This window comes from Gossypium hirsutum, chromosome D06 (genome assembly GCF_007990345.1).
Source record: "Gossypium hirsutum isolate 1008001.06 chromosome D06, Gossypium_hirsutum_v2.1, whole genome shotgun sequence".
NCBI lineage: Eukaryota > Viridiplantae > Streptophyta > Magnoliopsida > Malvales > Malvaceae > Gossypium > Gossypium hirsutum.
The window spans coordinates 1,088,694-1,115,371 of NC_053442.1; the positions used below are offsets into that span (position 1 = coordinate 1,088,694).

General features: G+C 32.4%; 5 protein-coding genes across 5 annotated transcripts; 3 read left to right on the plus strand and 2 right to left on the minus strand.

Moving 5' to 3' along the window:
- The first annotated feature begins 24 nt into the window (after positions 1-24).
- On the plus strand, positions 25-3,643 carry LOC107935605 (probable hexosyltransferase MUCI70). The gene is made up of 7 exons (XM_016868231.2): positions 25-601; positions 794-1,014; positions 1,107-1,283; positions 1,376-1,531; positions 1,822-2,098; positions 2,961-3,232; positions 3,331-3,643. The coding sequence occupies exons 1-6, from the start codon at positions 217-219 to the stop codon at positions 3,191-3,193; spliced, it is 1,449 nt and encodes a 482-aa protein (XP_016723720.1). The 5' UTR covers positions 25-216; the 3' UTR covers positions 3,194-3,232; positions 3,331-3,643.
- A 96-nt stretch (positions 3,644-3,739) lies between these two features.
- LOC107935606 (uncharacterized) lies at positions 3,740-6,556 on the minus strand. Its single transcript, XM_016868232.2, has 4 exons — positions 6,014-6,556; positions 5,142-5,244; positions 4,907-5,037; positions 3,740-4,220 (listed from the first exon to the last, which is right to left on the minus strand). Exons 1-4 carry the CDS (start codon positions 6,443-6,445, stop codon positions 3,999-4,001), a joined length of 888 nt encoding a protein of 295 aa, XP_016723721.1. The 5' UTR covers positions 6,446-6,556; the 3' UTR covers positions 3,740-3,998.
- Positions 6,557-9,525: 2,969 nt separating this feature from the next.
- On the minus strand, positions 9,526-11,862 carry LOC107935562 (uncharacterized). Its single transcript, XM_016868190.2, has 5 exons — positions 11,654-11,862; positions 11,486-11,555; positions 11,121-11,408; positions 10,143-10,483; positions 9,526-10,054 (listed from the first exon to the last, which is right to left on the minus strand). Exons 1-5 carry the CDS (start codon positions 11,732-11,734, stop codon positions 9,836-9,838), a joined length of 999 nt encoding a protein of 332 aa, XP_016723679.1. The 5' UTR covers positions 11,735-11,862; the 3' UTR covers positions 9,526-9,835.
- A 5,811-nt stretch (positions 11,863-17,673) lies between these two features.
- LOC121218155 (allene oxide synthase 1, chloroplastic) lies at positions 17,674-19,384 on the plus strand. The gene has a single exon (XM_041094909.1). The coding sequence runs from the start codon at positions 17,783-17,785 to the stop codon at positions 19,268-19,270; it is 1,488 nt and encodes a 495-aa protein (XP_040950843.1). The 5' UTR covers positions 17,674-17,782; the 3' UTR covers positions 19,271-19,384.
- A 5,487-nt stretch (positions 19,385-24,871) lies between these two features.
- On the plus strand, positions 24,872-26,323 carry LOC121218157 (allene oxide synthase 1, chloroplastic). The gene has a single exon (XM_041094910.1). It carries the CDS (start codon positions 24,890-24,892, stop codon positions 26,321-26,323), a length of 1,434 nt encoding a protein of 477 aa, XP_040950844.1. The 5' UTR covers positions 24,872-24,889.
- The last annotated feature ends 355 nt before the right edge of the window (positions 26,324-26,678 follow it).

A 26,678-nucleotide genomic window follows, 5' to 3' on the forward strand; every position in this document is an offset into this window, starting at 1 on the left:
AGAAAGCCCAATAATAAAGAGTGTTCAGAAACACAAACAAGTTAGCAGCTGATTATAGATTCAGAGAGTTTTAAAGTTCCTGACTTTCAGCGCCAGTGATTTTGATCTCAAAATCCTTAGACCCCCCTAAACCCCAATTCCCAATTTAATTCCTATTGTTCCAATTCAAATCTCTTGAAATTTTCTTTTCAATTTTCAATCATCATTCCTCGTCAAATGTCCTCTTCAATCTTCAATAACAACAGCATTTCAATCTCGGTTTCAGATGACGATCCCGATGAGCAGGGTCGAATGCGGGTTCGGGTCCGACGGAAACGAAAGAAACATGGCGACCAGCGTGGCCAGACGGAGTGCACTCAGCTACTCATTCGTTGGTTCGTCAAGTATTGGATACTCCTCGTTTTCCTCCCGGCCGCCGCCCTTCTGATTTTCGAGGCCACCAGGATCGGTAAAAAGCCCGGTTTGGCTGTCAACTCGGGAGTTAATGAAATGAAGAAACCCGGTTCGTTGGGTAACAAAGAACCCATAAGTAAAGTTAAGGAACTAAGCAATTTGAACCGGTTAGATCCAACCACTCATGTTGTCGGTGGTGTTAGAGAACGTGAGTAGAATATCAATCAATTGAAATCCCACTTTTTTCCAGCTTTATTTATAATGAAATGTGAAATCTTTTCATTTTTTGTGTCCAAAATTGTTACCAAAGTAGGATATGTGTGTGTGTGTGTGTGTGTGTGTGTGTGTGTGTGTATAGGTCAATGAATGAATGAATGGCAATGTTTTTGGAATTTATCAGGTTGCTTGAAGCTTCTACCAGCTGAGGAACTTGAGCACGTGGAGCTTCCTTTGACTGAAGAATCAAGTAGTAATCTTGTTAAAAGACTAGTGTACCTATCGGATCAAGGAACTCCATATGGTGCCGGGGATTCTACCGACTCTTGGCAGCGTATTAACGACACACGATTTAATCTATTCACCGGACATCAAACCATGGATGAGAGAGAGAAAAGTTTTAAGGTTTTGATGTTAAACTTGCAAAAATATGGCCTTTTTTTTTATTTCCCAATGTATAGATTATGCTTATATCTGTATGGAAATTGTTTGGTCAGGTGAATGAGACTGCCGTTATACATTGCGGTTTTTATAGTGAAAATGGTGGTTTTAAAATATCTGATGAAGACAAAAGTTATATGCAAAGTTGCAAAGTTGCGGTTTCTACTTGTGCGTTTGGTGGTGGAGATGATCTTTATCAACCTATAGGAATGTCAGAGGCATCACTTAAAAAGGTGAGATCGTAAATGATGCTGAAGACTTACTTTTGGGATTAGATGTTCAAGATTTTGAATCTTTGCTTAACTTGTTCTCCTTGTTGATGTAGGTTTGCTATGTTGCATTTTGGGATGAAATTACACTTGCGGCACAAGAATTACAGGGCAATAAGATTGGTGACGATGGATTTATAGGGAAATGGCGTATCGTGATTGTGAAAAACCTTCCTTTCGTAGACCAAAGGTTGAATGGGAAAATTCCCAAGGTATGATTCATATATAGTGTAGATAAACAGGGAAATAATAGATTTTTTGTACTTTTCAATATCTTCTGTTGGAAACTTTAGATCATTATATTCATATATACATGCAGTCAGTAGTTTAAAATTAATTTTGTCCTCAAATTTCATAGACGGTCTTAGAGAAAGTATGATCAGCCTACATCATGTAATGGCTGTTTTCTTCACCGTTGTTTACTTTGATCCTTCGCATCTTTAATCTATACATATGCCGAGAATTTTCATGAAGATCATATTATCGAGTTTTTGGCTATCAGATGTTGCCGCATCGGCTCTTTCCTCATGCAAAGTATTCTATATGGGTAGACTCAAAATCCCAATTCAGGAGGGATCCTTTAGGTGTGATAGAAGCACTTCTTTTGCGTACGAATTCTGTGCTTGCCATTTCAGAGCATGGAGCTCGTAGTAGTGTCTATGACGAGGCAAAGGCTGTTGTCAGGAAACACAAAGCAACACCAGAAGAAGTTGAGGTGCAAATTACTCAGTATCGTAAGGATGGTCTTCCTGCAGACAAGAGATTTAATGGAAGGAAAGGTATTCTTCTGTCTTCTTGTTCTTAGATGTGTAAAAGATACCACAACATCAAGTAACCATTAGTATATTAGATGTCAATGGTGGAGTGATGATGCACAACTAGCATTCCTTCATAATTTCAGCCCATAAGTAATATAGGGTAAAAGTAACATGGAGGCTCTTGTATTGGGAGTCGAATTGCATTTTGTCCCCTTCACTAAAAAAATGAGCAAATTAGTCTTTGTACATTAGATAAAAAAGTAAACTGGTTCTTTTGTTAAAAGTTTCTTCCATTTTTACTATTAAAAGTTGGTCTCTGTACGTCAGCATGAAGTACACGTGGCGTGCCTCATGTGACTGTTTGGTCATTCCGTCTACTACACCAGTTTTTAATAGTAGAAATGGATGAAATTTTTAATAGAAAGGATCAATTAGCTCTTTGATCTAACGGTTAGGGGCTAGTTTGCCCCTTTTTGAGAAAATGAGGCGAAATGCAATTTGACTCCTAGTACGGGGGCATCCATGTTATTTTTACCACAATATAGCTTTCATTATTCAATCACCACTCCAGTTGACATTGTTGAGTCCACCACCACTCTCGGTGTTCAAGGGTTGCAAACTTGTTATGCATATCTAGCTTTTATCCATGCTCCATTCCAAGGGTCGATAAAATTGGGTCTTGCCTAAGGCTCTGCACCCCGGTTGAGCATGTTGGCATTAGCTATAGACCAACCTCAAATGTGAGTGAGGCCAGTAATTGGAAGGAAGCCACTAGACCATTATGACCTTTTTCTTATGTGAAGAAATATAATTGCTTGGATCCCGTCTAGATGACTGCAAATGATATGCCTTTTGCTATATTTTTGTTTCTTTCCATATGCAGCTCTAAATGAAGCCTCTGTCATTGTGAGGGAGCATACAAATCTGACAAATATGCTAATGTGCCTATGGTTTAACGAGGTTGTTCGTTTCACTTCGAGGGATCAATTAAGCTTTCCATATGTTCTCTGGCGGTTGAAAGTGGTTAAGAACATCAATGCATTCCCTGTCTGCACACGCAAAGATCTTGTTAATAGCATGGGCCACATACGCAAAGCTAAGCCTTTGACAAATTGATGTTAGCTTTTGCTATTCTCTTAGCCTTGCTGATCACTGGTAGAATATCATTAGCAAACTTGAGCAAGACAAATTCTATATTTCATTTCAAATTTAACCAAGATAACTACTAATTGCTCTGAGATCTGGATATGCAGGTCAGTAATGTTCTCTGCAGTCTGTTGGAACCATCAAAAAGCAAAAAAAGAGAGATAAGTTATATACTTCGTACAGTATGATCAGCAATTCACTGACATCTAATCTGATTTTTATGATTATTTTTTCCCATTCTTTTTACTATTTTGACATTAATATTGTCATTTTCTTGGGATCCTTCAGCTCTGTCTGTGCAAATATATATATATATCTTTCGTCATAGCTCATTTCAAGACAATATGATATAATCTTATATATGTTGTAGTATATATCATCTAGCCAATGATGTAATGACAAATGACTTGTGTTGTTTAAGTTCTTGTTTACAATAGGTCTCAACTTCAAATCGGGACAACCCCTTACACCTTTATCAAAATAAATATATGCTACAGTGAATCAAAATCAAAGAAATATATAATCCATAAATTTGATTATTAAATAGAGATTCCTTTACAATGAATCACATATTGCCCCCTACCCATGATTTTAATAGAAGGGGGTAAAAATCAACCACAAGTTGGTGTTGGCTAACCATCTCTCTCTCTCTCTCTCTCTCTCTATATATATATATATTACTTATAAAATGAATTATGATAAAAAGAATAAAAGGTATATATTTTTTTCTTCTGTGAATGTATGATCAGTATATATAGTATATGTGGGTGCCAATCTAATCTCCCATGCTGGTGCCAAGTGAAAGCTTGGACAGAAGGAATATACAAGCTGAGGAAACAAATACTGAAGCAGCAAAGCAGGCAAGGTCCAAGCTTGTAACAATTGGTATGCCCTTGAATTTCTCCAAAACTCCAACTTGAAGTATCATCATGATGGCATGCCCAATTTTTGACTTTGCTTGTGAAATTGATTTCATTTCAACCCAAGCTGGGAGTGTCTGAAAAAATGGATCATGTAAAAATGTTTAATTTTACTAGAAGTTCGCGAACTGTGGTCAAATCCTAAATAAGGTTCTCCGGTGGGAGGTGAAAATTGGGAAAGATAGTTAGTTTCCTTGATCATTTGAGGGTATCTAGGGGGTTCGGATAATGATAGCTTACTATGTATAGGGTTGTATAAGTTATGAGGATGTGAGTAAAGTATTATGGAAGTCTTATATTAGGAGTCAGATTGTATTTTGTCATTTTTACTCAAAACATGGACGAATTAATCCTTGATGCTAGATCAAGAAATAGATTGGTCCTTTGTATTAAAAATTCTATCCATTCCTATAGTTAAAAATTGGCGTGTATGATGAAATAACCAGATGGTGACATGTGGTGTGCCATGTGTATTTCATGCTAACGTACAAGGATCAATTCTTAACAATATAAATGGATAAAATTTTTAATAGAAGTATTAATTTGCTCTTTGATCTGATTTATATGGACTAATTTGATATTTTTTGAGTAAAGAGGGTAAAGTGCGATCTAATTTCTAATATAGGGGCTAGATATTTGTGTAACATGTAGGCAATCAACTTTAGTATTAAATGTCCGTTTGGGTTTGACACGGATTACTAAATTTGTTCTATAATTTGGGGGCGTGGTGCAATTAACCCGAAAAACGTATAGAAGAAAGTACCTTCCAATGGAAGAGACCAAACAAATTAGATCTTGGAAGTGGAGCACCTCCTTTCGAAGTCTTGGAACCCACAAACATGATGTAAAGCCCCATCCCAAAAATAAGCATGGCGGTTCCAACCAAGAACATATCTGCAAAAAAATTCAACAAAAATGTATATAAATAATGAAATATATATATATATATATGTATAGAGAGAGACAATATATGTATGTTATTGGTAAAAGAGAGATACCGATGGCTTCGATTAGAAGGTGGATGATATGTTCTTGATCCAACTTTTTTGATAATAAGCTATGGAAATACTGTAAATATGACTCCACAATGAGAAAGCTTCCCTGCAAAATTGATCGTCATTTTTCACAATGAAAACACCATTCTACATAAAAACTAGGGTAGGTCTAATTATGGATTTAGCCCTTCTGCTATACTTAAGTTGAGGATTTAACCCTTTTAGATTAATTACTTATAATATTATTAGCAGGTCCAGATTAAAAATAGTGGTAGTTAAAATGGTGACGTGAATCTTTTTTCTATTGTGAGTTGGAGCCATGTGAAAATCTAGTCTAACTATGATAGATGTCTAAAAAATGCTTAAGGTTATTTACAAAAAAAAAAAGCTTCACATCATCTCCTTAACAGTAGTAACTATTGGTATTAATGATTTCTACCTACTAATATTATTATAATATTAAAGGATTAATATAACTTTAGCCCCTGAACTTGGTAATTAAGTTTACTTTGGTACTTATATTTTTATTTACTTTAGTATTTGAACTTGAAAACCAAGTCCATTTTGGTCATTGAACTTGGATTCCATAAAAAATTAATGATGTGGCACTCTAAGATTGTGCCGCATCATCAAACATTTACATTTATCAAGGACTAAAGAAGACCTAATTGCCAAGTTTAGGTGCTAAAGTAGACAAAAAAAAGTACATGTGCCAAAATGGACCTAAATATCAAGATCAAGGACTCGAAATTATATTAACCCAAAAGTAAAAGATCCAAATCATATCAAACTATCAACATAGTAAAGGGGCTAAAAGTATAATTAGGCCCAAAGAGACCTTAAACCTTGAAAGCATGTAATGTAATAATTATTACCTCCATGAAACACAATATAGATCCAAGCAAAGATCCCACAACAGCAAACATGGTGAAGAATCTACAATTAAGGATACCATTTTCAATGACCATTTGAACATGAAATCTCCAAGGTCTTAGTTTCAACACCGGCTTTATAACCATCTCACGCATGCCATTCACAGCCTTCACCATGAAAGAAGTCAACTCTCTCCCCCAATCAGCTCTCTTTATGTCGGCTGCCGTTTCCACCGTCGTAGTGCCCGCCGAAGACTTGAAAACCGCCGGCGGTTTCCTCTCATTATTCCCACAAATTTTCTTATTATCAACTCTTCCCTTGCTTGTTGTGTACCTCATGGTTTTCACCGGCGATGAAGGCCATGAAGAAGAAGAGAAAACATGACCGAATGGCTTGTTTGATGTACGGAACAATCTATTGGTGGCGGTAGCCATTGTTAGCTTTTGATGAAGGTATTATGTGTGGGAATGGTGGTGGTGGGTTCTGTTCATTTTATATAGCATGTAATTTGAACAAGAAGATTCGTAGTATATTAGTTGCTATTTGTCGGTATTTGGGGAGGGTAGCCTTTCTGCACTTTTATTCTTGGAGAGGGGGGTTTTGAATTGCGTGTATCAAGATGTTGGACGGAATGGGTCAAATTTTTATTTTGGTCCTTTTACTATGCTTAATTTTGGGTTTACTTCAGTAAAAGTACTATGAAAACCTCTATACAAGAAGTCATATTACAATTTACTCCCTTTACACAACAAATGAGCAAATTAGTCATTTTTGTTAAAAATTTCATCTGCTTTTATTGTTGAAACTAGTGTGGCTAGCGACATATAAGGATTAGTTTTTAATAGGCAAAATGGATGGAATTTTTACAGAATGATCAGTATGCTCTTTGATCTAACATATAGGGATGAATTTGCCTATTTTTTTAGTAAAAGGGGCAAAATGCAATCTCGCTCTTAGTATAAGGGACTCCATGATGCTTTTACTAATTTAGTTACTATATTTTAATTATCTAATTTTTTATAATTTCATAAGTTAGTTTTGATAGTTAATACAGTGAATTGTTCTAATTGAAATGTCGGCATGTTAAAAGGGAACTTGCTCGTAAAACATGAAGAATAACAGATTAGATTCGTAGAAGTTTGTATGAAGAAACACTTATGATACCATAACTTGTCTTATCAAGCATATTATCCCATTTTAAAATTGGTTTATTTTGTAGTAGCAAATGCTCTTCACAATGAAGGTTTCAATGAAACGAGTTCATTCATTAGTTAAATCATAGTAAATGAGAGAACTACTCTAAAATAACTAAAACCTCGAGCGCTCAAGGATAGAATTATATAATAAAAGATCAATTTGTCATATAACTATTGCATTGAAAGATATTGAATTTGAACCAATTGGCTATATATATTAGACGCCCAAAACGGATGGCTAGGATGGCAACGAAAATGAGGTTGGCATATAGAGCCAGAGCTAGAGGGCAAGTAAGGAAATTGTCCCTCCTTCAAATCTTATGAAATACGGACCGATAATATGCCCTAAATGAAAACACTTAGGTGCAAACTTCTGGGTCTGTTACTGAAAACAAAGAAAGAAAGGAGAAGAATTTGGGGCTTCTGGGTTGAAACTTCAGTATGTTACAGAAAACAAAGAAAGTAGATAAAGGCGAAGCAAGAAATTGGGGCTACTGGCCGAAGGCGAAGCAAGCAATGAAGGAGATAAAGGAGAGACAAACCCAGGAAACAGAGGGCAAATTAGGGTGTGAAACTAAAACGGATGTAAACTGAGGAGGAGCCAGGGATTAGAAAACAGAGATTTTCGGGGATTAGGGCCGTAACGTATTAGGGGTGTATTAGTCAATACATTGAACCAAACAACTGCTTAAGAGGGGCTTAAGTGGGGCCCACGGATTAGGGGTGTATTGGCTAATCCAATACACCCAACCAAACATAGTGTAATATTGCTCAATCAAGGAAAGCAACACAAAGAACGAAGAAAGAAGCAAAATTTTAACTAAAATAGTTAACTGTATTAATTATTTGGACTAACTAATGATATTATAAAAGCAAAAAAGTTAAATTATATAAAATTAAAGCACAAAGACTAAATTCCAAATTTAAATAAAGTAGAAGGACTAAAATCAAATTTTGACCATAAGAAATCTATATTACATCACGTGGCGATTTTCAATTTTCTCTTGCCGTGGGCTCAGATTAACTGTGAGCCAAACACGTGTCAGCCCCTAAATTTCGGAGTATTTTATTTATTTATTTTATTTTTCATATGCATAGAACAAAAGGGCTGGCTGCTTACCATTGCCGAGGAAATTGGAGGTTAAGTCGACGGAAAATAATCGGCGGCAACACGTGTTGATTAGTGATTGGTGTTTTGACCATTTACTTCCAACTTTGTCTGTAATGAAAATCGTGGGAATTAATTACCACCGTTGTTTGAAGAGGATATTTATTTATTTCACATAAAAAAAAGAGAGATATTTATTTCTTGTTTATAATAATAATAATAATAATAACAAGACAGCTGTTTTCTACGAAACATCTTAGATTCTGTCGTGATGTTAAAAGTATTTTTCCAAGACTTTTTAAGGAAATTATTTATTTTTTTAATGTCCTTTTAACTTTAAAAATTGAGTAAATTAGTCTATATATGTTAAATTAAAGAGTAAATTAATTTTTTGTTAAAAATTTTATTCATTTTTATTGATAAAAATTAACATGATTGATAAAATAACAAGACAATGACACCTAACGTGTAACTCATGTTGATATACAAAGACCAATTTTTAATAGTAGAAATTGATGAAACTTTTAATAGAATGACTAATTTACACTTTGATCTAACATACAGAAACTAATATACCCATTTTTTAGTAGAAAGGGATAAAATACATTCTGACTCCGTATAAGAACCTCCATAGTACTTTTACCTAAAAAAGACAATTTCGTTTATGAAAAAAGAGAGTCGGTTTTGTGTCGATTTTATTTGTATTAATCTAAATATTCGTATTATTCATTGCTATCCCTAAACATTTAGGTTTCATGATGTGTTATGAAGAAAGAAGTAAAAGAAAAGAGTGAAAATAGGGAAGAAAAAAGAACAAAAAGAAGAGTATATTTGTGTTATTGTTTTAGCATGTTTAAAATTAATTGTAAAATTTTGACATATTTATTTTTATGTTACATTTTCAATGATTTTGATTCCAAATTCATTTAGAATTATACCAAAGCATCATTTGACTTAATTGTCCGAAACATATGGAGGGCATATTCTACTTTGAAATTAAAATTCTTTGAAATACACAACAAAAAACATCTATAAAATTACAATAAATTTTTTATAGAAAAAAAAACGAGATAATAGGATTATCGGAATATAATATTACTTAATATTGAGAGTACTTCTATATTCCGGAATCTTAGCACTAAGATTATCGGCTCAAAGTAATCTTCGCAACCACACGCCCCTAAAAGAATAAGTACTACAATAAAGGCCCTTGAAGAACTAGAGTAGTTCATTATGTTCAAAGCAAAAGCATTTCAAGAACATATTATATCATCTTTAGTCTTGAGAGGACTAAATCGAATATTTAAGAAATACTCTTTCGTTTATGAAAAAAGAAAAAGAAATGAAAGGCTTCCGTTACTAATGGTATCCCCATTTTCGAGGATGACCCCAAAATTTCTCAGTTATGTACTTCAAACGAACGTGCATTGATCGGAGTTTCATGGATATGCATGGAGCATTATTTGAAGATTTATAACCAACAAAGAACCATGGATATTGTAAAACCAAACTTACAAATATCAATAGTTCTCTGCAACAGGTCTAGAAGGAAAAAGCCTTAGGAGAAATGTCATCAACGACCAAAGGCAAACCACGGCAAGGGCTTGGAAAGTTCCGATCATTCCAATCAGTGCACCACCTCTCTCGAACATCTCTGGGGTTCTCGGTGAATCTTTCATCAACAACAAAAAGTGTTGAATGAATTGAGTAGCTCTTGTCAACTGATACAATCTATACACCTGCAATATTAATTAGAAAGTCATCGATCATCTTATTTGATCTTTTAGAATGAATTTGAATGAGTGAATCCAGTGAAAAACCAAATACCTCGAAAATAATAGGAACGAGGGGCCAACAGGATGACTGTCGTTTTTCGAGAGCCATCTCAAATGCAAATTGAGCGGCGCAGCCTGCTAGGAAAGGAGCCACTGCAACCAATGTTGGGAAGCCGAGCACCGGCCAAGTTACGTAGACGGCAATGAGAGGAGCAATAACCTTGAAACCCATTGACAAGAATGCTGATGTTAGGTACCCCTTGAGTCCGGTAATGAGACCCCATCTCTTGGCGCTGAATTGTAAATATGGTCTTTGAACATGATCAGTCACAAGTAGGAACATCCCAAGACCGATATAGAACATCACTTCAAAGGAAAACGATGAGACAATTTCTGCAAAGACATAATCATGCAATACAACGAAATCAGTTCTTATTCAAACAAGACACACTGAATTACCCCCTTTTTTTAAGCTAATAGCAATGGCGTGTTTTGTATTAACCCCCTTTTTTCTCTAATACTTATAGCCCAAAATGTCTACGGAAGATACTACTACCGCATAAAACAAGAAGGGGAAAAAAGGGTTGAAACTTGAAATCATGCAACCTAATTAAATCCATGAAACACTGTATCGAGCCAAGTAACGATCCCGTGACGGCAATGGCATGTTTTGTATTGACCCCCTTTTTCTCTAACACTTATAGGCCAAAACGTCTACGGAAGTTACTACTAACAAGGGAAACAAAGGGTTGAAACTTGAAATCAAGCAATGCAATTACATCAATGAAACACCGTATCAGTCCAAGTAAAGATCCTACGACAGGATAACATTTTCAATGGTTTATCTCAATGTGGAGCTCAAACAAAAACTTAAAAGCTATAGCAATGACATGTTTTCATCTCAACCTTCCTTTTTTCACTAATAACTATAGGCAAAAATATGAACAGAACGCAAAGCTGCCGAATTCAAAAAACCATCTACGTTAAAGCAAGCAAAAAAAAAAGTATTTTAAGTTGAATTGTAAAGTACCTATGAGTGTCTCATCCTTGAAGAAAGCTTCAATTGCATTGCTAAAGAAAAATTGAGGAACAATCAATGAACAAATCAATGCAACGGGTGCTAATACCCAAAGTAAAGATCCTTTTTCTTCTTGGAATGGAGCTGACATTAATTTGTTCTCTTCAACAAGCTGATGAGTTAACCCATGGAAGGAAACTGAACCGGATTTACCACGAAACGGTTCAACCCCAACAGATATTGGGTTTGAATTAGAACCAGAAGCACACACTATCTTTTTCACTTCACGTGTAAAAGACCCTGAATTTTAAAAAAAATTAACATGGTTGAAACACTAAAAAGGTAAAAACCTAGAAATAAAAACTCAAAAAGATTACATTTTGATACATGTTGAAGCCTGGGATTTCGAGTTCTTAGTGTGGGGTTGGTGATAGGGGGCTTCAAATTCTGGAAATTGGAGACGAAGAGTTAGTTTCTGCCATTGATGAAACTAATTTAAGGGTAAAAAAATCAAAAAGGGGAAATTTGGGAGAGAATTTACTTACAGATTGAAAGGGAAAGCGACGATGATTGGGGAATTTGAAATTTGGGACATGAAAGCTATGGCAAACGGATTGAAGTTCCATTTTTTAGGGTTTTAGGGGAATTGGTTGATGAAGATGGTTTGTTTTTGTTCATTTCTTAAACCCCCCACAAGGTGGGTTTTGGGGTTAAACCCCCCACGAGGTGGGTTTTGGGGTTTTAGCCCATTAGAATGTATGACATGTGGGAAATTGGGTTATTTATTATTTGCTTAACAACATGTCATGTCTTAAATCTAATTTTTTTTATAAATATCAAATATATACATGAACTTTGGTCCAATATATAATTATATATATGAAACTTGAATTACGATTTATATGTATACATAAAATTTTAATTTTGATTTAATTGTACACATTTCAAGAAATAAATACATATATTTATTTTCATATTAGATTAATATAAATATTTATGTATACAATATATCAACGTAAAATAGTGTTAGTTCGATAACTTTGTTAGTGATTCGTGAAAATTGAATCAAATCAAAATTTTATGTGTAAAATTACTCAAAATCAAAATTCATATATGATATTGCATGTTATATCAAATTTCATGTATAATCTTTTTTAAAAACCAAATTAAAATTTTTGAACTAAATTTTGGTTTCAAAGAGTGAAAACACTTATTTTTATGATGATTTTGGATCGAGCTCCTTGTTAATACAAAGTACATCAGATGAAGCACCAGATAAAACTCACACAAAACATACGCATATGATGAAAGGAAGACTCACACATCACAAATCTTAAAGGAGAGACTCAAACCCGAATCTTCAAACTTCAAGGCTGCAATTTTTACCAATAATATCGAGATTTCATTATTATAAATAATACATAATTATAATTAAAATCAAGGATTATAAAGTGGAATCGATTTAATATTTAAAAAATATCCAGAGCCAAACCAAGACCCTTATTTCTGTCAGCAGTATCAAAGTCTATATAATTCATGAAAGTTTCTCTATGATTTATATATTAAAAAAATAATAGGATAATAAAATAATGCACTGAATTTTAACAATTATTTCTGAAAAAGGCAAAAATTTAAAGCATGTTTTGTAATAAAAAAAACAAAGACAAAATACGAGTAAGCACTGGCATTTTTGGTGCCACAATACAGCCAGATTTGTATTTAGATAGACATCCAAATGGTCCTAGAAAAAGACCCCCACCACCTTTTTATTCCATATCTTTCTTAAACTTAATAGTTCAATTCAATTTAGCATTTAAACTTTTGAAATTGAAAATACTTTTTTAATTTTATCCGTAAATTTGTATTCTATTAAAGCGTGATGATGTGATATTCTAAAATTATTTCAAGTCATCATATAAAAATAAAAGATTATATTTGTTCTTTTTAACACTGTGTCTAAAACTACCCATAGCCCCTTATCAACCCATAAATAGGAGGATAATGTGCTTTAGCGCACTTGAACCCACGTCCATCTGCAATGCATATGCCAAACGAATTAAGACTCAATTGACACATATATTTTGAATTTTAGATAATAACGTGACATAACATTAAAATACCACATCGAAATATAAATTCAATAACTAAATTAAAAAATATTAAATTACATGATAAAGAACCTTAATTACTAAATTAAAAAGATAATAATATCTCTCAACAAAGTAGTTGATAATCTCAATGGTAAAACAAGTTAAAATAAATTGACATAAATACTTCTTTTATGTAATTTAACCACATTATGAAAATGATGGTGAAATTAATAAAATCCTTTAAAAGATTTAAATATAAGATGCCAACAAAGTAGATAAGTTCAATGACAGAACACATTAAAATAAACTGACATAAATATTTCTTTTAATGTAATTTACCCACATTTTGAAAATGATGGTGGAATAAATAAAATCCTTTGAAAGTAATTGTGGTAAAATTACTATGGAGGTCCTTGTGTTTTCCTTTAAAAAGATGAGTAAACTAATCATTGTATGTTAAACTAAAGAGTAAATTCGTTTTTCTATTAAAAATTTCATCCAATTTTATTATTGGAAACAGGCCTTTGTATGTTAACAAGAGGTATACGTGACACAACATATGTCACTGTTTGATTATTTTGTCAATTACATTAATTTTTAATGATAAAAATAGATAAAAATTTTAATATAAAAAATTTAATCTTATATTTATCCACAGTTTGTTGGTGTAATTGTCTTTGTTAAATGCATGTAATATATTTATATATTTTTTTCATATTACATGCTTGTAAAACGTGCCATTTTAATTTATGAATGGAAATGACGAGAGAATGATGGTTATGTCTCAAATTCGTAAAACTAGAATATATGGAAACGTCTTTCGATTGATTATTTGGGAGAATTCGTAATATTTTTTTTAGAGCAAATCGAATTTTAATTATAAATTTTGAAGGAATAGAATATAATTTTATTATTTTTAAAAGATTTAAATACAATTTTTTTATTTTTAAAAGATTAAAATGTAATTTTATTATACATTCATTTATATTTTTTATTTATAAATTCAATCTAAATTTCGATGTCCCTACTTTCCCCTCATATTTACTTCTGAATATTATTTTCGATTTTTTAAATAAATTTTGTAAAATTTTATTTAGATGAATAGAAAAGAGAAAAATATGCAATAAAAAGTACAACTGGTATACAGCTCATAATGTGTTGATTTTAATTTGTCAACAATCTTTTGATGTAGTAGTAAGAGTATTATGTTGTAGGTATCAGAGTTCGGATTCATTCTCTAGCAACCCATTCTTATCTTCCAATTATATAAAAAGAATTATTTTTAATTTTTATTTTTAAATTTAAAAATTTTAATTTAATAATTGATACAATTAGTATTTTTCTTTAATGATCATTTTGATAAAATATATTAACGTTATTGTTAGAAGTTGTATGACCTAAATTCTTGTTAAAATAAATATAAGCGACAAGATAAGGGAATCTACGAAGACAAAGGCCGCAGCCCATCGTAGATCCTCAATAAGCAAAATACTGGACTGGGGTCGCAACCGGGGGTGCAGGGGCCTCCGGGCTGCACAAGTAAAATCTGTATAGAAGTTAATTTTCTCTATTTGATGTTGATTAGAATAATGTGTTTTAATCTTACTGCATTACTTCTATTTGACTTTGATTAGAATAATGTTTTCAAACCTATAAATAGATATAATCGGGTCTCTTCTTGCATCATTTAAATTTGACATAGTGAATTTTCTTCTCCTCTACTCATGAGTTTTTCTCGAAAAGATTCACGTAAAATTTTACATGTTTTATTTTTCTTTCTTTTCTTTACGATATATTGTCATTATCGACGTTCTATTTTTTGTAATTATCAATATAATTTTTTTAATTTAATTTAATTATAAAAGTATTTGAAAGTTTCAATACTTAGAATTACCATAATCTATAGATGAACCTAAATTCTCTTATATTAGTAACAACATCAACATCAACAAAATTAATAGTTCATTGAAGTGAAAGGATTTTTTCCCCTTAAATTACGTCCATCCGAAAATAAAATTTATAATTTTGTTCTTCAATTGAAGATTTGGACCACCCCCAAAGGGTCCAAGATTTTTAGTGAACAGACAAAAGCCTCGATTTGATCAATCATGGGAAAATGTGCCCCTCATTGATAAGATTTAGGTAAGATATGAAGGTAATTATGTTTAATGAAAATGGTGTTAATGTAAAAAATAATATTAATATATTATTTCGTATTTACGTATGATATTAATATTTAATTTGAGTTTGAGTTTATTATTTAAATTGTTATTTACATTAAATAAATTAATTAATATTTAACACATATATTAGTAAAAAATACAGATACTTAATTGAGGACAAAAAAAAATTTTGAGATATTAAATTGTCAATGAAGTTAAATTTATCGCAATTTACTTTTTAAATTTACTTTCCTTTTCTAATTTGAAAGTAAATATTTTAACTAATTTAAATCTAAAAATAACAAAATAATGATGAGAAATTAGGGTTAGGATTGCAATAATATTTGAAATATCTTAAAGTAGTCTAAACTCAACATCGATAAACGTCGAGCTCAATATCTAGCATATTGTTGAAATGATAATATTTAAATGTCCAACTAAAACTATACTAAAATATTTAAATATTTCTCAATATTAAAATAAATAAAAAAACTTTTGAGTTCAAACCTTGTAGAAAGCGAAATTTAAGTATATTATAATCAATAAATTCAAATTATCTACATATTATTTGAATCAGATCTGTATTAAAATTGTGAATTCGGATATCTGAATATGTTATTTGAATAAGTAATACCGATTCAAGTAATGGATATTCGAAGGAATCCATCTAAATTCGCAGCAAATTGTAATTTTAACATATTATACGAATGAACGTTAAGTGAGACGATTTAAAATTATAACAAAATAATAGTTTAGGAATAATTTAAAATTTAAATTTTAATATCAAAATGAAAAAAATGAGTATAATTAGAAGACAAATCATAATATAATCCTTTAAAAATTCGTCCGTCCAAAAAAAATGAAATTTTAGCAGAAAAACTCCATAATTGAAGATGGGAACCAATACGGTGGCCAAGATGTTGCTATGATTCGTGGACCGAATAAAATCTTTATTGCATTTGCATTATTTTTCATGTATTTGTATATGATAATTTATTTGATGCACATTACAAAAATTATAAAATTATAAAATAATATATGATAAAATTATAATTCAATTCCGACTTCTCTTAAATTTTTTTTGAATTTACCGTAAGAAACACATTGTAGGTACGATAGAATTCCAAAAAAGGTTTAATCAAATACGATTTCCGTAACGGTAAGAATTTGAACTGGATGCGAAATAAGTCGAGTAAATTAAGTGATTTTTTAAATTTTTCTTTAAAAATACCTTTTAGAGCTATAAATAAAAAATAAATAGAAACTTGAGTATCATATAAATTAAACACAGTATAGTTCGAACATATCAACAACTACTAACACGTGCATGTGGTGTAAAAGACCTTTGTTTTTTTCCTCATCAAGATAATCAAGACACAAGTAAAATATGTCATATACTAGTATTATTATTAAAATAGAAAAATATTTTCAAAAGCTTATCATAACTTTTGGGTAAATTATACCCAAAGCCGACACTAAATTATTAGTAAATTTAAGTTTTAGTCTCTCAATTTCAAAAAGTTACAAAATGGTAAATAATCTTCTCTTTTACAATTCATTTTTTTTATAAAACAACTTTGAACGTCACAAATCTGTAAACCTGTTATGGTGTTCGCTATTATCGACCCGCTACCTGATTACTCGACTGGGGTCGACCCGTAGCCTTCATAGTTCTCATATTGGGTCCGCACTTGACGAGTTCGCATCCTCCCATGAACTCGTATGGGGTGGTTTCGCATCATTATGCAAGCAAATTTGTATGTAGAGAACATGTCTTAATCCTAGAATAAAGTACGTGTTGGCATGCTTGGGGGCCTACCTACGACATCACATCTGGAAACCATATCATATAAATAGAGAAATTAACACCCTTTAGAGACAGACAGAAATCCAAACAACTTGTTTCTATGATCTCTGGCACTAACCGTAAAATCGACTTAGATCTAAGTTACGTTCTTCTACTCATTGATGGATACTAATCTACCGTATCAATTTTCGAATTGTTGCTTGGAGTTTGTTAGCTAGACTTTTAGAAAAAAAAACCTTATAACAGTCTAGTGACTTAAATAAAAATATTCTAATATTTTAATAACCGTTTTATAACTTTATAAAATTGAATGACCAAAACGTAAATTTATTTATAATCTAATGATTTTAGATGTAATTTAGCTTAAATTCTTTTAATAATCATATATCTACGATGTAGATTTCACAATCCATCATAATTTTAACTCCAAATAATGCACACATTTCCCGAGTGATCAATGTTTTTGTCATTGCTTGGCCATGCCACTACTATAAGTACATACTAGATTTGGCTCTCTAATTGCAATTCACATCACCTTTCCTAAGCCATATTTGTTTCTTTTAGCTAATTCCATACTTCTCTTTCAAGAAATCAGTAATTCTTTAAACCCTTCTAATGGCTTCACGTGATGCCACTGTTGAGCCAATTACAAGCTCGGTTTCCGATACAATGCTCCCGTCTGAAACCGGAGAAACCAAGCTTCCGGTGAAGAAAATCCCAGGTGATTATGGGTTACCTTTCATTGGTCCAATCAAAGACCGGCTCGATTATTTCTACAACCAAGGTCGGGACAAATTTTTCAAATCCAAAATTCAAAAATACCAATCGACAGTAATCCGAACCAACATGCCACCAGGTCCATTCATCGCTTCGAACCCTAAAGTTATTGCTTTACTTGACGGAAAGAGCTTTCCAATCCTTTTCGACGTATCAAAAGTCGAAAAAGAAAACCTTTTCACTGGTACTTACATGCCATCAACCAACCTCACCGGCGGGTATCGGATTTTATCCTATCTTGATCCGTCGGAACCCACACACACTATGCTCAAACAACTACTTTTTTTTCTCTTGAAATCGAGTAGTAACCGAGTTTTCCCTGAGTTTGAAGCGTGTTACACTGAGTTATTCAAAACGGTCGAAAATGAACTCAATGAAAAAGGCCAAAGTAGTTTTGAGAAACCTAATGAACAAGCTGCATTTAATTTCTTAGGTAGAGCTTATTTCGGTTCAAACCCGGTTGATACTAAACTCGGAACCGACGGTCCGAGTTTGATCGCTAAATGGGTATTATTTCAACTTGCTCCGGTTCTTTCCCTTGGTTTACCCAAATATATAGAAGACCTTTTAATTCATACGTTTCCGTTACCATCTTTTCTTGTGAAAAAAGACTACAAAAGATTATACGATTTTTTCTACGAATCGGCCGGTTCGGTTCTTGATGAAGCTGAAAAAATGGGCATTTCACGTGAAGAAGCTTGTCATAATCTTTTATTCGCTACGTGCTTTAATACCTTCGGCGGCATGAAAATCTTCTTCCCCAACATATTGAAATGGATCGGTAATGCCGGACCGGACCTACACCGTTCATTAGCAAAAGAGATCAGGTCGGTGATCAAATCCAATGGTGGAGAACTAAGTTTGGGTGCAATGGAACAAATGCCGTTGATGAAATCGGTGGTGTACGAAGCTTTCCGTATTGAACCACCGGTGCCGGCGCAATATGCAAAAGCAAAGGAGGATTTGTTGATTGAAAGTCACGACGCCGTTTTCGAAGTGAAAAAAGGGGAGATGTTATTCGGGTACCAACCGTTTGCGACCAAAGATCCGATAATATTTGAAAGAGCTGAAGAGTTTGTACCGGAGAGGTTTATGGGTGTTGAAGGGGAGAAATTGTTGAAACATGTGTTTTGGTCGAACGGACCGGAAACGGAGCATCCGACGGTGGAGAATAAACAGTGTGCCGGTAAGGAATTTGTGGTGTTGATTTCTAGGTTGTTTGTGGTGGAACTTTTCCGACGTTACGATACGTTTGAGATTGAAGTTGGGACATCGACGTTGGGGGCCGCCATTACCATAAAGTCGTTAAATAAAACAAGCTTTTAAGTACACTGTAATTTTCGTCAATGCAAGGGCTTTGTCAAATGTGTCATGTTTTTTCTTGAATAAATAATGTATTATAATTTCGAAAAAGAATCACAGTAAAAGGATTAATTATTACTCTCGACCATAACCATCTTTGTTTCGATAATTAAAATATGTAGCCAATTCTTGTATTATTTAAATAAAATTGGTTAAATTTTATTATTAATTAATATATTCATTTAATTTGATTTGATTATTTTAAATTTCTCTATATATATTTTTTCAATTTTAAAATTTTGGGTAAACTACACTAGTAGTCATCCAATTATTAGTAAATTTTTTGTCACCTAATTAAGAAAAGTTACAAAATTATTACTCAACTATTCAATTTTGTTTTTTTTCTAGTAATTCAATTTTTTTGACACCACATGGAATATCTTAGAGATCTCTGAATTACTCTAGACTTCGTTAGAATATTGATAGTCTTGTTATTGGCTACTTAATTTGGTGGGATTAATATTGTAAATAATTTGTATTTCGACAAGTACGACAATATTTATATATGAGAGACTTGTATAAGTTAGCGAGTCACTTAATTTTATAAGTTCAGTTTTTAGAGGAAAAAATTAATGAATAGTGATTTAAATCTTCAATGCAAGTGTGAGGTTGTTACATCGACGAATAGTCGGATTTAAATCCTTCGTTGTACAAGATTAAAAATAATGCATTAACTTTCTGAATAAATTCCTGTAACAGCCCGATTTTGGCCCAAATCGGAACAGTGGTTTTGGGACCAGACATTAGAGTCTAAAAATTATTTTAATATTTTTATTCTGTGTTTATTATGTGTGAATTTACATGTGTGAAATTTTCGTGAATTAATTTTATTGTTTGTGTGCTTAATTTGAGATAATGGCTTAATCGCGTAAAATGAAAATTTAGTGGTTAAATATGAAAGTGCCTAATTGTTGTTGTCTTTATAATTTGGAGGTTCTATGATGCAATTAGCCCACTATATAAGTTAGTGGATGGCAAGAATGACCTTATATTATATGTTATATATATAAATTAATAAAGATTAACTTAGTAAAATAATAATGTTAATATAATGTTAATAAAAAAAACATAAAATAAAAGAACCATGCAATAGTTCATCCATAGCCGAAACATCAAAAAGAAAAAGAAAGAAAAGAAGAAAGCTAGGATCGGCCCTTGTGTCCTTTGATTTAGGTATGTGTTTTGTTCAGTTTTTGATAATTTTTACGTTTTTGAGATTGTTGCTTCGTGTTCTTCAAAACCCATGTCTTAATTTTGTGAATTGTGGATGATTTTGAAATGTGCCATTGATGAATGTTTGAGTTTTATGATATTAGTAGGTGAAATATGAAATATATTTGTTAGATTAACATGTTTTGTTTTTGAATTTTTGGTGAAATTGAGTAATTAGGTTCAAATTGTGAAAATAAATTTTTGAGGCAATAAAATGCTAAATAAATGAAAAATATGGAGTTGTATGGACACTAGGAATATTCGGCCCTTAAGGAGTGTAGTCAAATTTTGTGTATTTTGTGTTTTGAGCAAAAAGGATTAAATTGTAAAAAGTGTGAAATGTTAGGGGAAAAATTGTAATTTACCCATTCATGTGTTTTTAGGCTAAATTGAATAGAATGGTGTTTAAATAAGCTTAATTTGAATATGTTTAGATCAAGAATTAAAGAAATCGGAATTGGATTAGGGAAAGATAAAAGTGGTCGAGTAGCCGATTTAGCAGTCGACGACATCCTAGGTAAGTCGATAAGCATATGAATGTTGATAAATTATGATATATATTTATACTATATTATGAATGAGTTTATCATGAATTTTTCTTTGATATTGCCGAATGCATATATGATTGGGAGATTAAATTCCAAGTTCGATTCATTCGAGATTTAGTATTCGGAAGTCCCGTACGAACCCTAGGAATAGCAAGGATACTTATGTTAGGACATAGGATTTCCGATATGTGTTCTCATGTAAGACCACGTCTGGGACGTTGGCATCGACTTGTGTTTTCGTGTAAGACCCTGTCTGGGACAGTGGCATCGATCTGTATTTACATGTAAGACCACGTCTAGGACGTTGGTATTGTACAAGCTGTCTGACTATCCACGTATCCGTTTTAATTCTGAACGATTCAACGGGCAATGTTAAGTGAAAACTGAATGTGAAATTGAACTATCTGCTCAAGTATGTGTTAGTTAATTGTCTATATAAAAACGAGGTGAGTTGATTTCTTGACATTATATAAGATTTGTCAATATAAGCTGTGAAATATCATGATTTTATACAAATTTAATTTGGTTTATAGTATTATTTATGATGACAAGGGTAAAAGTTTATATGTGTTTATGAAAGACCATATTCGGCCATGTATTTTGTACATGTGAATAATGCATAATATAGTAGTGACTGATATCTCATTTCTATGAATGATGTAAATTTTAGATTTATTAATACAATGTTACAAGTCATAATTATTATACGTGTTTATGCTTATGACTTACTAAGCTTCAATTAGCTTAATGTGTGTTTATATTTGTTTACTTTGTTTTATAGATTTTAAAGTCGTTACGAGCTCGAGGATCTGTCGGTGAAGCCTATCACACTATCGACTAACTACGGTATATGATAAGATAAATTCTCTTTTGGAACTATGGCATGTATAGGTTAGCCTTGGTTTTAATTTAAAATTTGAAAATGTGTGTACTAAAGCCATGAACTATGGTATATATATATATAAAATAACAAATTAAATCTAGTTATTGTAACATTGTTGATATATGTGACTTTGTGCATATTCAGAAATAGACCTGTCCATGGGCCGGGCGGCCCGGCCCGACTCGACGGCCCGCCCGAAATATGGGAGGGTTCGGGTAAAAATATAGGCCCGAAATATGGGCTTAGGCAAAAAAATGAGGCCCGTTTAAAAAACGGGCCGGGCCTCGGGTACCACTTTTTTGGCCTGGGCCCGGCCCGAATATAATAAATATATATTTTTTATTTTTATTTTTAATTTTAAAATACTTTTAAAATAATTTTTAATGTTTATTAAAAAATGGGCCGGGCCGGGCTCGGGATTATGATATTTTCCCGGGCCGGGCCTGGGCAAAATTTCAAGCACATATTTCAGGCCGGGCCCGGGCCTATGAGGCGGGCCAAAAAATTTTTCTAGGCCCGGCCTGTCCCGACCCATGGAGAGGTCTATTCAGAAATTTATAAAAATAATATGTTTAATAGTTAGTCTATGTGATAGTTGGATTGGTATTTATTCGATGCATGAAATGTAAAGATTTTAATTAAAGCATGTTTACAGGAGGTAAATGTCAATATTTGAAGTCATTTAGTTTAATATTATTACAAACATTAAGCGCATGCAACTTGATTTGTTGCACATTTTTTATTTTGTTAATGTGAATAAATAATGGACATTGACATGTTTTAAATAAAATTTTTTAAACATGAATTGCGTATGAATATTAAGTTGTGAGGTTCATTGAACTTTAGTTAATTAAATAAAGTTATATGTTTTAGATTTATAAATTATATTATATTATTATTAAATGTTTTTATGTAAGTATAGTGATAAGATTGAATTATGAAACAAGAAAGACAGTAAATGCCTGTTTTGATTTGTGCTATGTTCAGTTATACCTTGTAACCCTAATCCGGCGACGAATGCGGGTGAAGGGGTGTTACAATTCCCCTAAACATAGATGATTATCGAACTACTTCTACCCATTAAGGTGTACAATTAAACAACTAGTTTTTGGCCATAAGATCATGGATATTTAACTATTAAAATATTACATATTAAAACTAATTTTTTACTAACACATAATGGTTAAAAAAAAATTGGTGTAACTTGACTTGACACATTCAATTTTCTTCGATTTTGGTTAATTCAATAAATTTGACTAAATCGATATAAAGTTAAGTTAAAATAGTTAAATTAGTCGATTATTTGTAAATAAAATCCAAAACGGGATTAAACGACTCAATCGACTTTGGTATATATAATTTTATATATTTTAAATTATTATTTGTGTTTAATTTAAATTTGGGGTGAGTTAGGCTGAAATAATTGGCCAAATCTAAATTTAAATTAAATTAAAAAAACTAAAATTGAAAATCATAAAATTAATTTTAACTACAAAAAATATATATCTATAATTAAGAATTATCACAATAATAAAAATAAAATTTAAGATATTATTTGGTACTTAAGAATTATCACAATTATAAATCTACCAATTTTTGGGTTAACAAATAAAAATCAATGTTGTCTACTACTGCTTTATCAAAATAAATATTTTAATTTAAAATTAAAAATATTTATCAAAATAAAAATCACTTAATATTAAATATTAATTAATTTTCATTTCTCAAGCATCAAGATATCCATCCAATCCAATAATTTGTCAAAGGGGCGAATGTAAAATTTCATTTTCGTGCTTAATGTAAATATATAAAAATATGATTTCAAATATATATATATATAATATGGTAAATTAAACTTTGTCCACTCGAATTTTTTAAATTTTCTTTTCTTTTACCCCAAAATTTTAAAATTGACTTTCATATAATATTGCCACATTCAAATATTGCCACATTCATATAATTTTTTTTTAAAATCAAGACTAATTTGGCGTAGATTATAAATGTTAATGGTTAATGTTGCTATTATTCAAATTTTAAAAGCTACCACCGATAGCCAGCTAGTGACAAAAAGACAAATTGAATGGTTGAGTGACCATTTTGTAACTTTTCATAATTGGATGACCAAAAAAAATACTAATAGTTAAATGACTACTAATATAATTTATCCTTAATTTTTTGAGGGATTCAATTGATGAAATGTATTGTGTGAAATATTCAACTGGATGCACTTTATTAATTGTTTAACTTTTTGTCATGGGTTCATTGTACCTTTAGTGTTTACATTTTTAATTGGTGTATTTAACAATTATAACTACAAATTCTTGCAAGGACCACAAACAAATAACTTATTCAATTTATTATCCTTGCAAACATATTATCATGTGTAATGATATGTCAGCTTGTTATTTCCACATATTACTCACTAAAAATTCAATTAATGGATTAATGATTGGCATTTGCATCAAGATTAAAATTTTTAAATTCGAAAAGTATAAGAACTTATAATGATCTAATTGCATAATATGGAATTAAAATTACAATTCTACGCAGAGTACAAGACTAGTAGTTGAGTTTAACCAAACGGGTTTAATTGCTACTGTTTAAATCAAGACTAAAATTTTAAAATTTGAAAAGTATAATGACTAAAAGAAGAATTTAACCAAAAAGTTTGTAATGAAGATAAAAATGAAAAGCCGCCCATATGTAGAATTCAACTCAAAGAGACTGTACAACGTTGGCGTTTGAGTAGTTTATTTGTCGTTGTCTGCCATGCCATTGTGCTATAAATAAAGAGACTTATGGCTCTCTTTTTTGCAATCCATTCCATCTTTTCAAAGCTATATTTATCTTTTGAAGAAATTTTATCACTATTAAACCCTCCTAATGGCTTCTAGTGCTACATTATCTTCTCCACGTGCTAATGTTCGAGGTCGGCTGTCAATGACGGTTTCCGAGCTTGAAAAACCCGAGCTTCCTTTGAAGTCAATTCCCGGTGATTATGGACTTCCTTTCATCGGTGCAATCAAAGACCGGCTTGATTATTTCTACAACCAAGGTCGAGACGAATTTTTCAAATTCAAAATCCAAAAATACCAATCGACTGTACTTCGAACAAACATGCCACCAGGTCCATTCATCTCTTCGAACCCAAAAGTTGTCGCTTTACTTGACGGAAAGAGCTTTTCAATTCTTTTCGACATATCGAAAGTTGAAAAGAAAGACCTTTTAACTGGCACTTACATGTCTTCAACTTACCTCACCGGCGGGTATCGGATTTTATCATATCTTGACCCATCAGAACCCAAACATGCCAAACTCAAACAACTTCTCTTTTTTCTCTTGAAATCAAGTAGAGACCGAGTGTTGCCCGAGAGCAAAGCGTGTTACACCGAGTTATTCAAAACGGTGGAAAATGAACTCGCGGAGAAAGGTAAATGTAGCTTCCAAACACCTAGTGAACAAGCTGCTTTTAATTTATTAGCTCGGGCTTTCTTTGAATCAAATCCAGTTGATTCTAAACTCGGAATTGACGGTCCAAGTTTGGCTAACAAATGGGTTTTGTTTCAACTCGGCCCAATTTTCACCCTTGGTCTACCCACATATATAGAAGATCTTTTACTCCATACATTTCCATTACCATCTTTTCTCATTAAAAAAGATTACAAAAAATTATACGATTTCTTCTACGAATCGGCCGGTTTAATTCTTGATGAAGCTGAAAAAATGGGTATTTCACGTAACGAAGCTTGTCATAATCTTGTATTCGCTACGTGCTTTAATTCTTTCGGCGGCATTAAAGTGTTCTTCCAGATTATGCTTAAATGGATTGGTTTAGCCGGAGAAAACCTACACCTTTCATTAGCAAAAGAGATCAGGTCGGTCATTAAATCAAACGGCGGAGAACTAAGCTTGTCCGCAATGGAACGAATGCCATTGATGAAATCCGTGGTGTATGAATCGTTTCGTATCGACCCTCCAGTTCAGTTTCAATACGGGAAGGCGAAGAAAGATCTTTTGATTGAAAGTCACCATGCCGTATACGAAGTGAAAGAAGGGGAGATGTTGTTCGGATACCAACCGTTTGCGACGAAGGATCCGAACATATTTGACAGAGCCGAGGAGTTTGTACCCGACTGGTTTATGGGTGTCGAGGAGGAGAAGTTGTTGAAGTATGTGCTTTGGTCTAATGGACCGGAGACTGAGCATCCTACGGTGGCAGATAAACAATGTGCGGGTAAAGATTTCGTGATGTTGGTGTCTAGGCTTTTTGTGGTGGAATTTTTCAGACGTTACGATACGTTTGAAGTCGAAGTCGGACCGGCACCGGTGGGGGTGGCCGTCACTATAACGTCGTTGAGAGCTGCAAGCTTTTAGAGACGATAAAATTTGTTAATGCAAATGCTAAAATTTAAGATATTATTATAATTTTTTTTTATCGTTCGTAAGATATTATTATTATAGGAACCCACCCACATTGTTTGAAAAGTCAAAAAGGGTGGGCACCGAAAGTAGAAAGTAAGATTGGTTGGCAAGTTGGGTTAAAAGTTGGCATGTGATAATTGCAATTTTGGTCCCTAATTGTATAGGGACATTGCAAGTTGATCCTTAAACCTCAACTATAAATAGGCCTAACCATTTCTTACTTTCTTCATCCCACACTTGCCATTCTCTACTTAAGTCAATTGTTCTCTCTCCCTATTTGTAAACTTTCACTTGTATTTTTGGAGTG

Coding starts and splice junctions, on each gene's coding strand:
- LOC121218157 (XM_041094910.1), top strand. CDS start 24,890: ATGACGGTTTCCGAGCTTGAAAAACCCGAGCTTCCTTTGAAGTCAATT.
- LOC121218155 (XM_041094909.1), top strand. CDS start 17,783: ATGGCTTCACGTGATGCCACTGTTGAGCCAATTACAAGCTCGGTTTCC.
- LOC107935605 (XM_016868231.2), top strand. CDS start 217: ATGTCCTCTTCAATCTTCAATAACAACAGCATTTCAATCTCGGTTTCA. Junction 1,015..1,106: donor AGAGAGAGAAAAGTTTTAAG/GTTTTGATGTTA, acceptor TTGTTTGGTCAG/GTGAATGAGACTGCCGTTAT. Junction 1,284..1,375: donor CAGAGGCATCACTTAAAAAG/GTGAGATCGTAA, acceptor TTGTTGATGTAG/GTTTGCTATGTTGCATTTTG.
- LOC107935562 (XM_016868190.2), bottom strand. CDS start 11,734: ATGGAACTTCAATCCGTTTGCCATAGCTTTCATGTCCCAAATTTCAAA. Junction 11,409..11,485: donor GCTTCAACATGTATCAAAAT/GTAATCTTTTTG, acceptor TTTAAAATTCAG/GGTCTTTTACACGTGAAGTG. Junction 10,055..10,142: donor TCGTTCCTATTATTTTCGAG/GTATTTGGTTTT, acceptor TTAATATTGCAG/GTGTATAGATTGTATCAGTT.
- LOC107935606 (XM_016868232.2), bottom strand. CDS start 6,445: ATGGCTACCGCCACCAATAGATTGTTCCGTACATCAAACAAGCCATTC. Junction 5,245..6,013: donor CTATATTGTGTTTCATGGAG/GTAATAATTATT, acceptor TCAATTTTGCAG/GGAAGCTTTCTCATTGTGGA. Junction 4,221..4,906: donor TTGGTCTCTTCCATTGGAAG/GTACTTTCTTCT, acceptor CCATTTTTTCAG/ACACTCCCAGCTTGGGTTGA.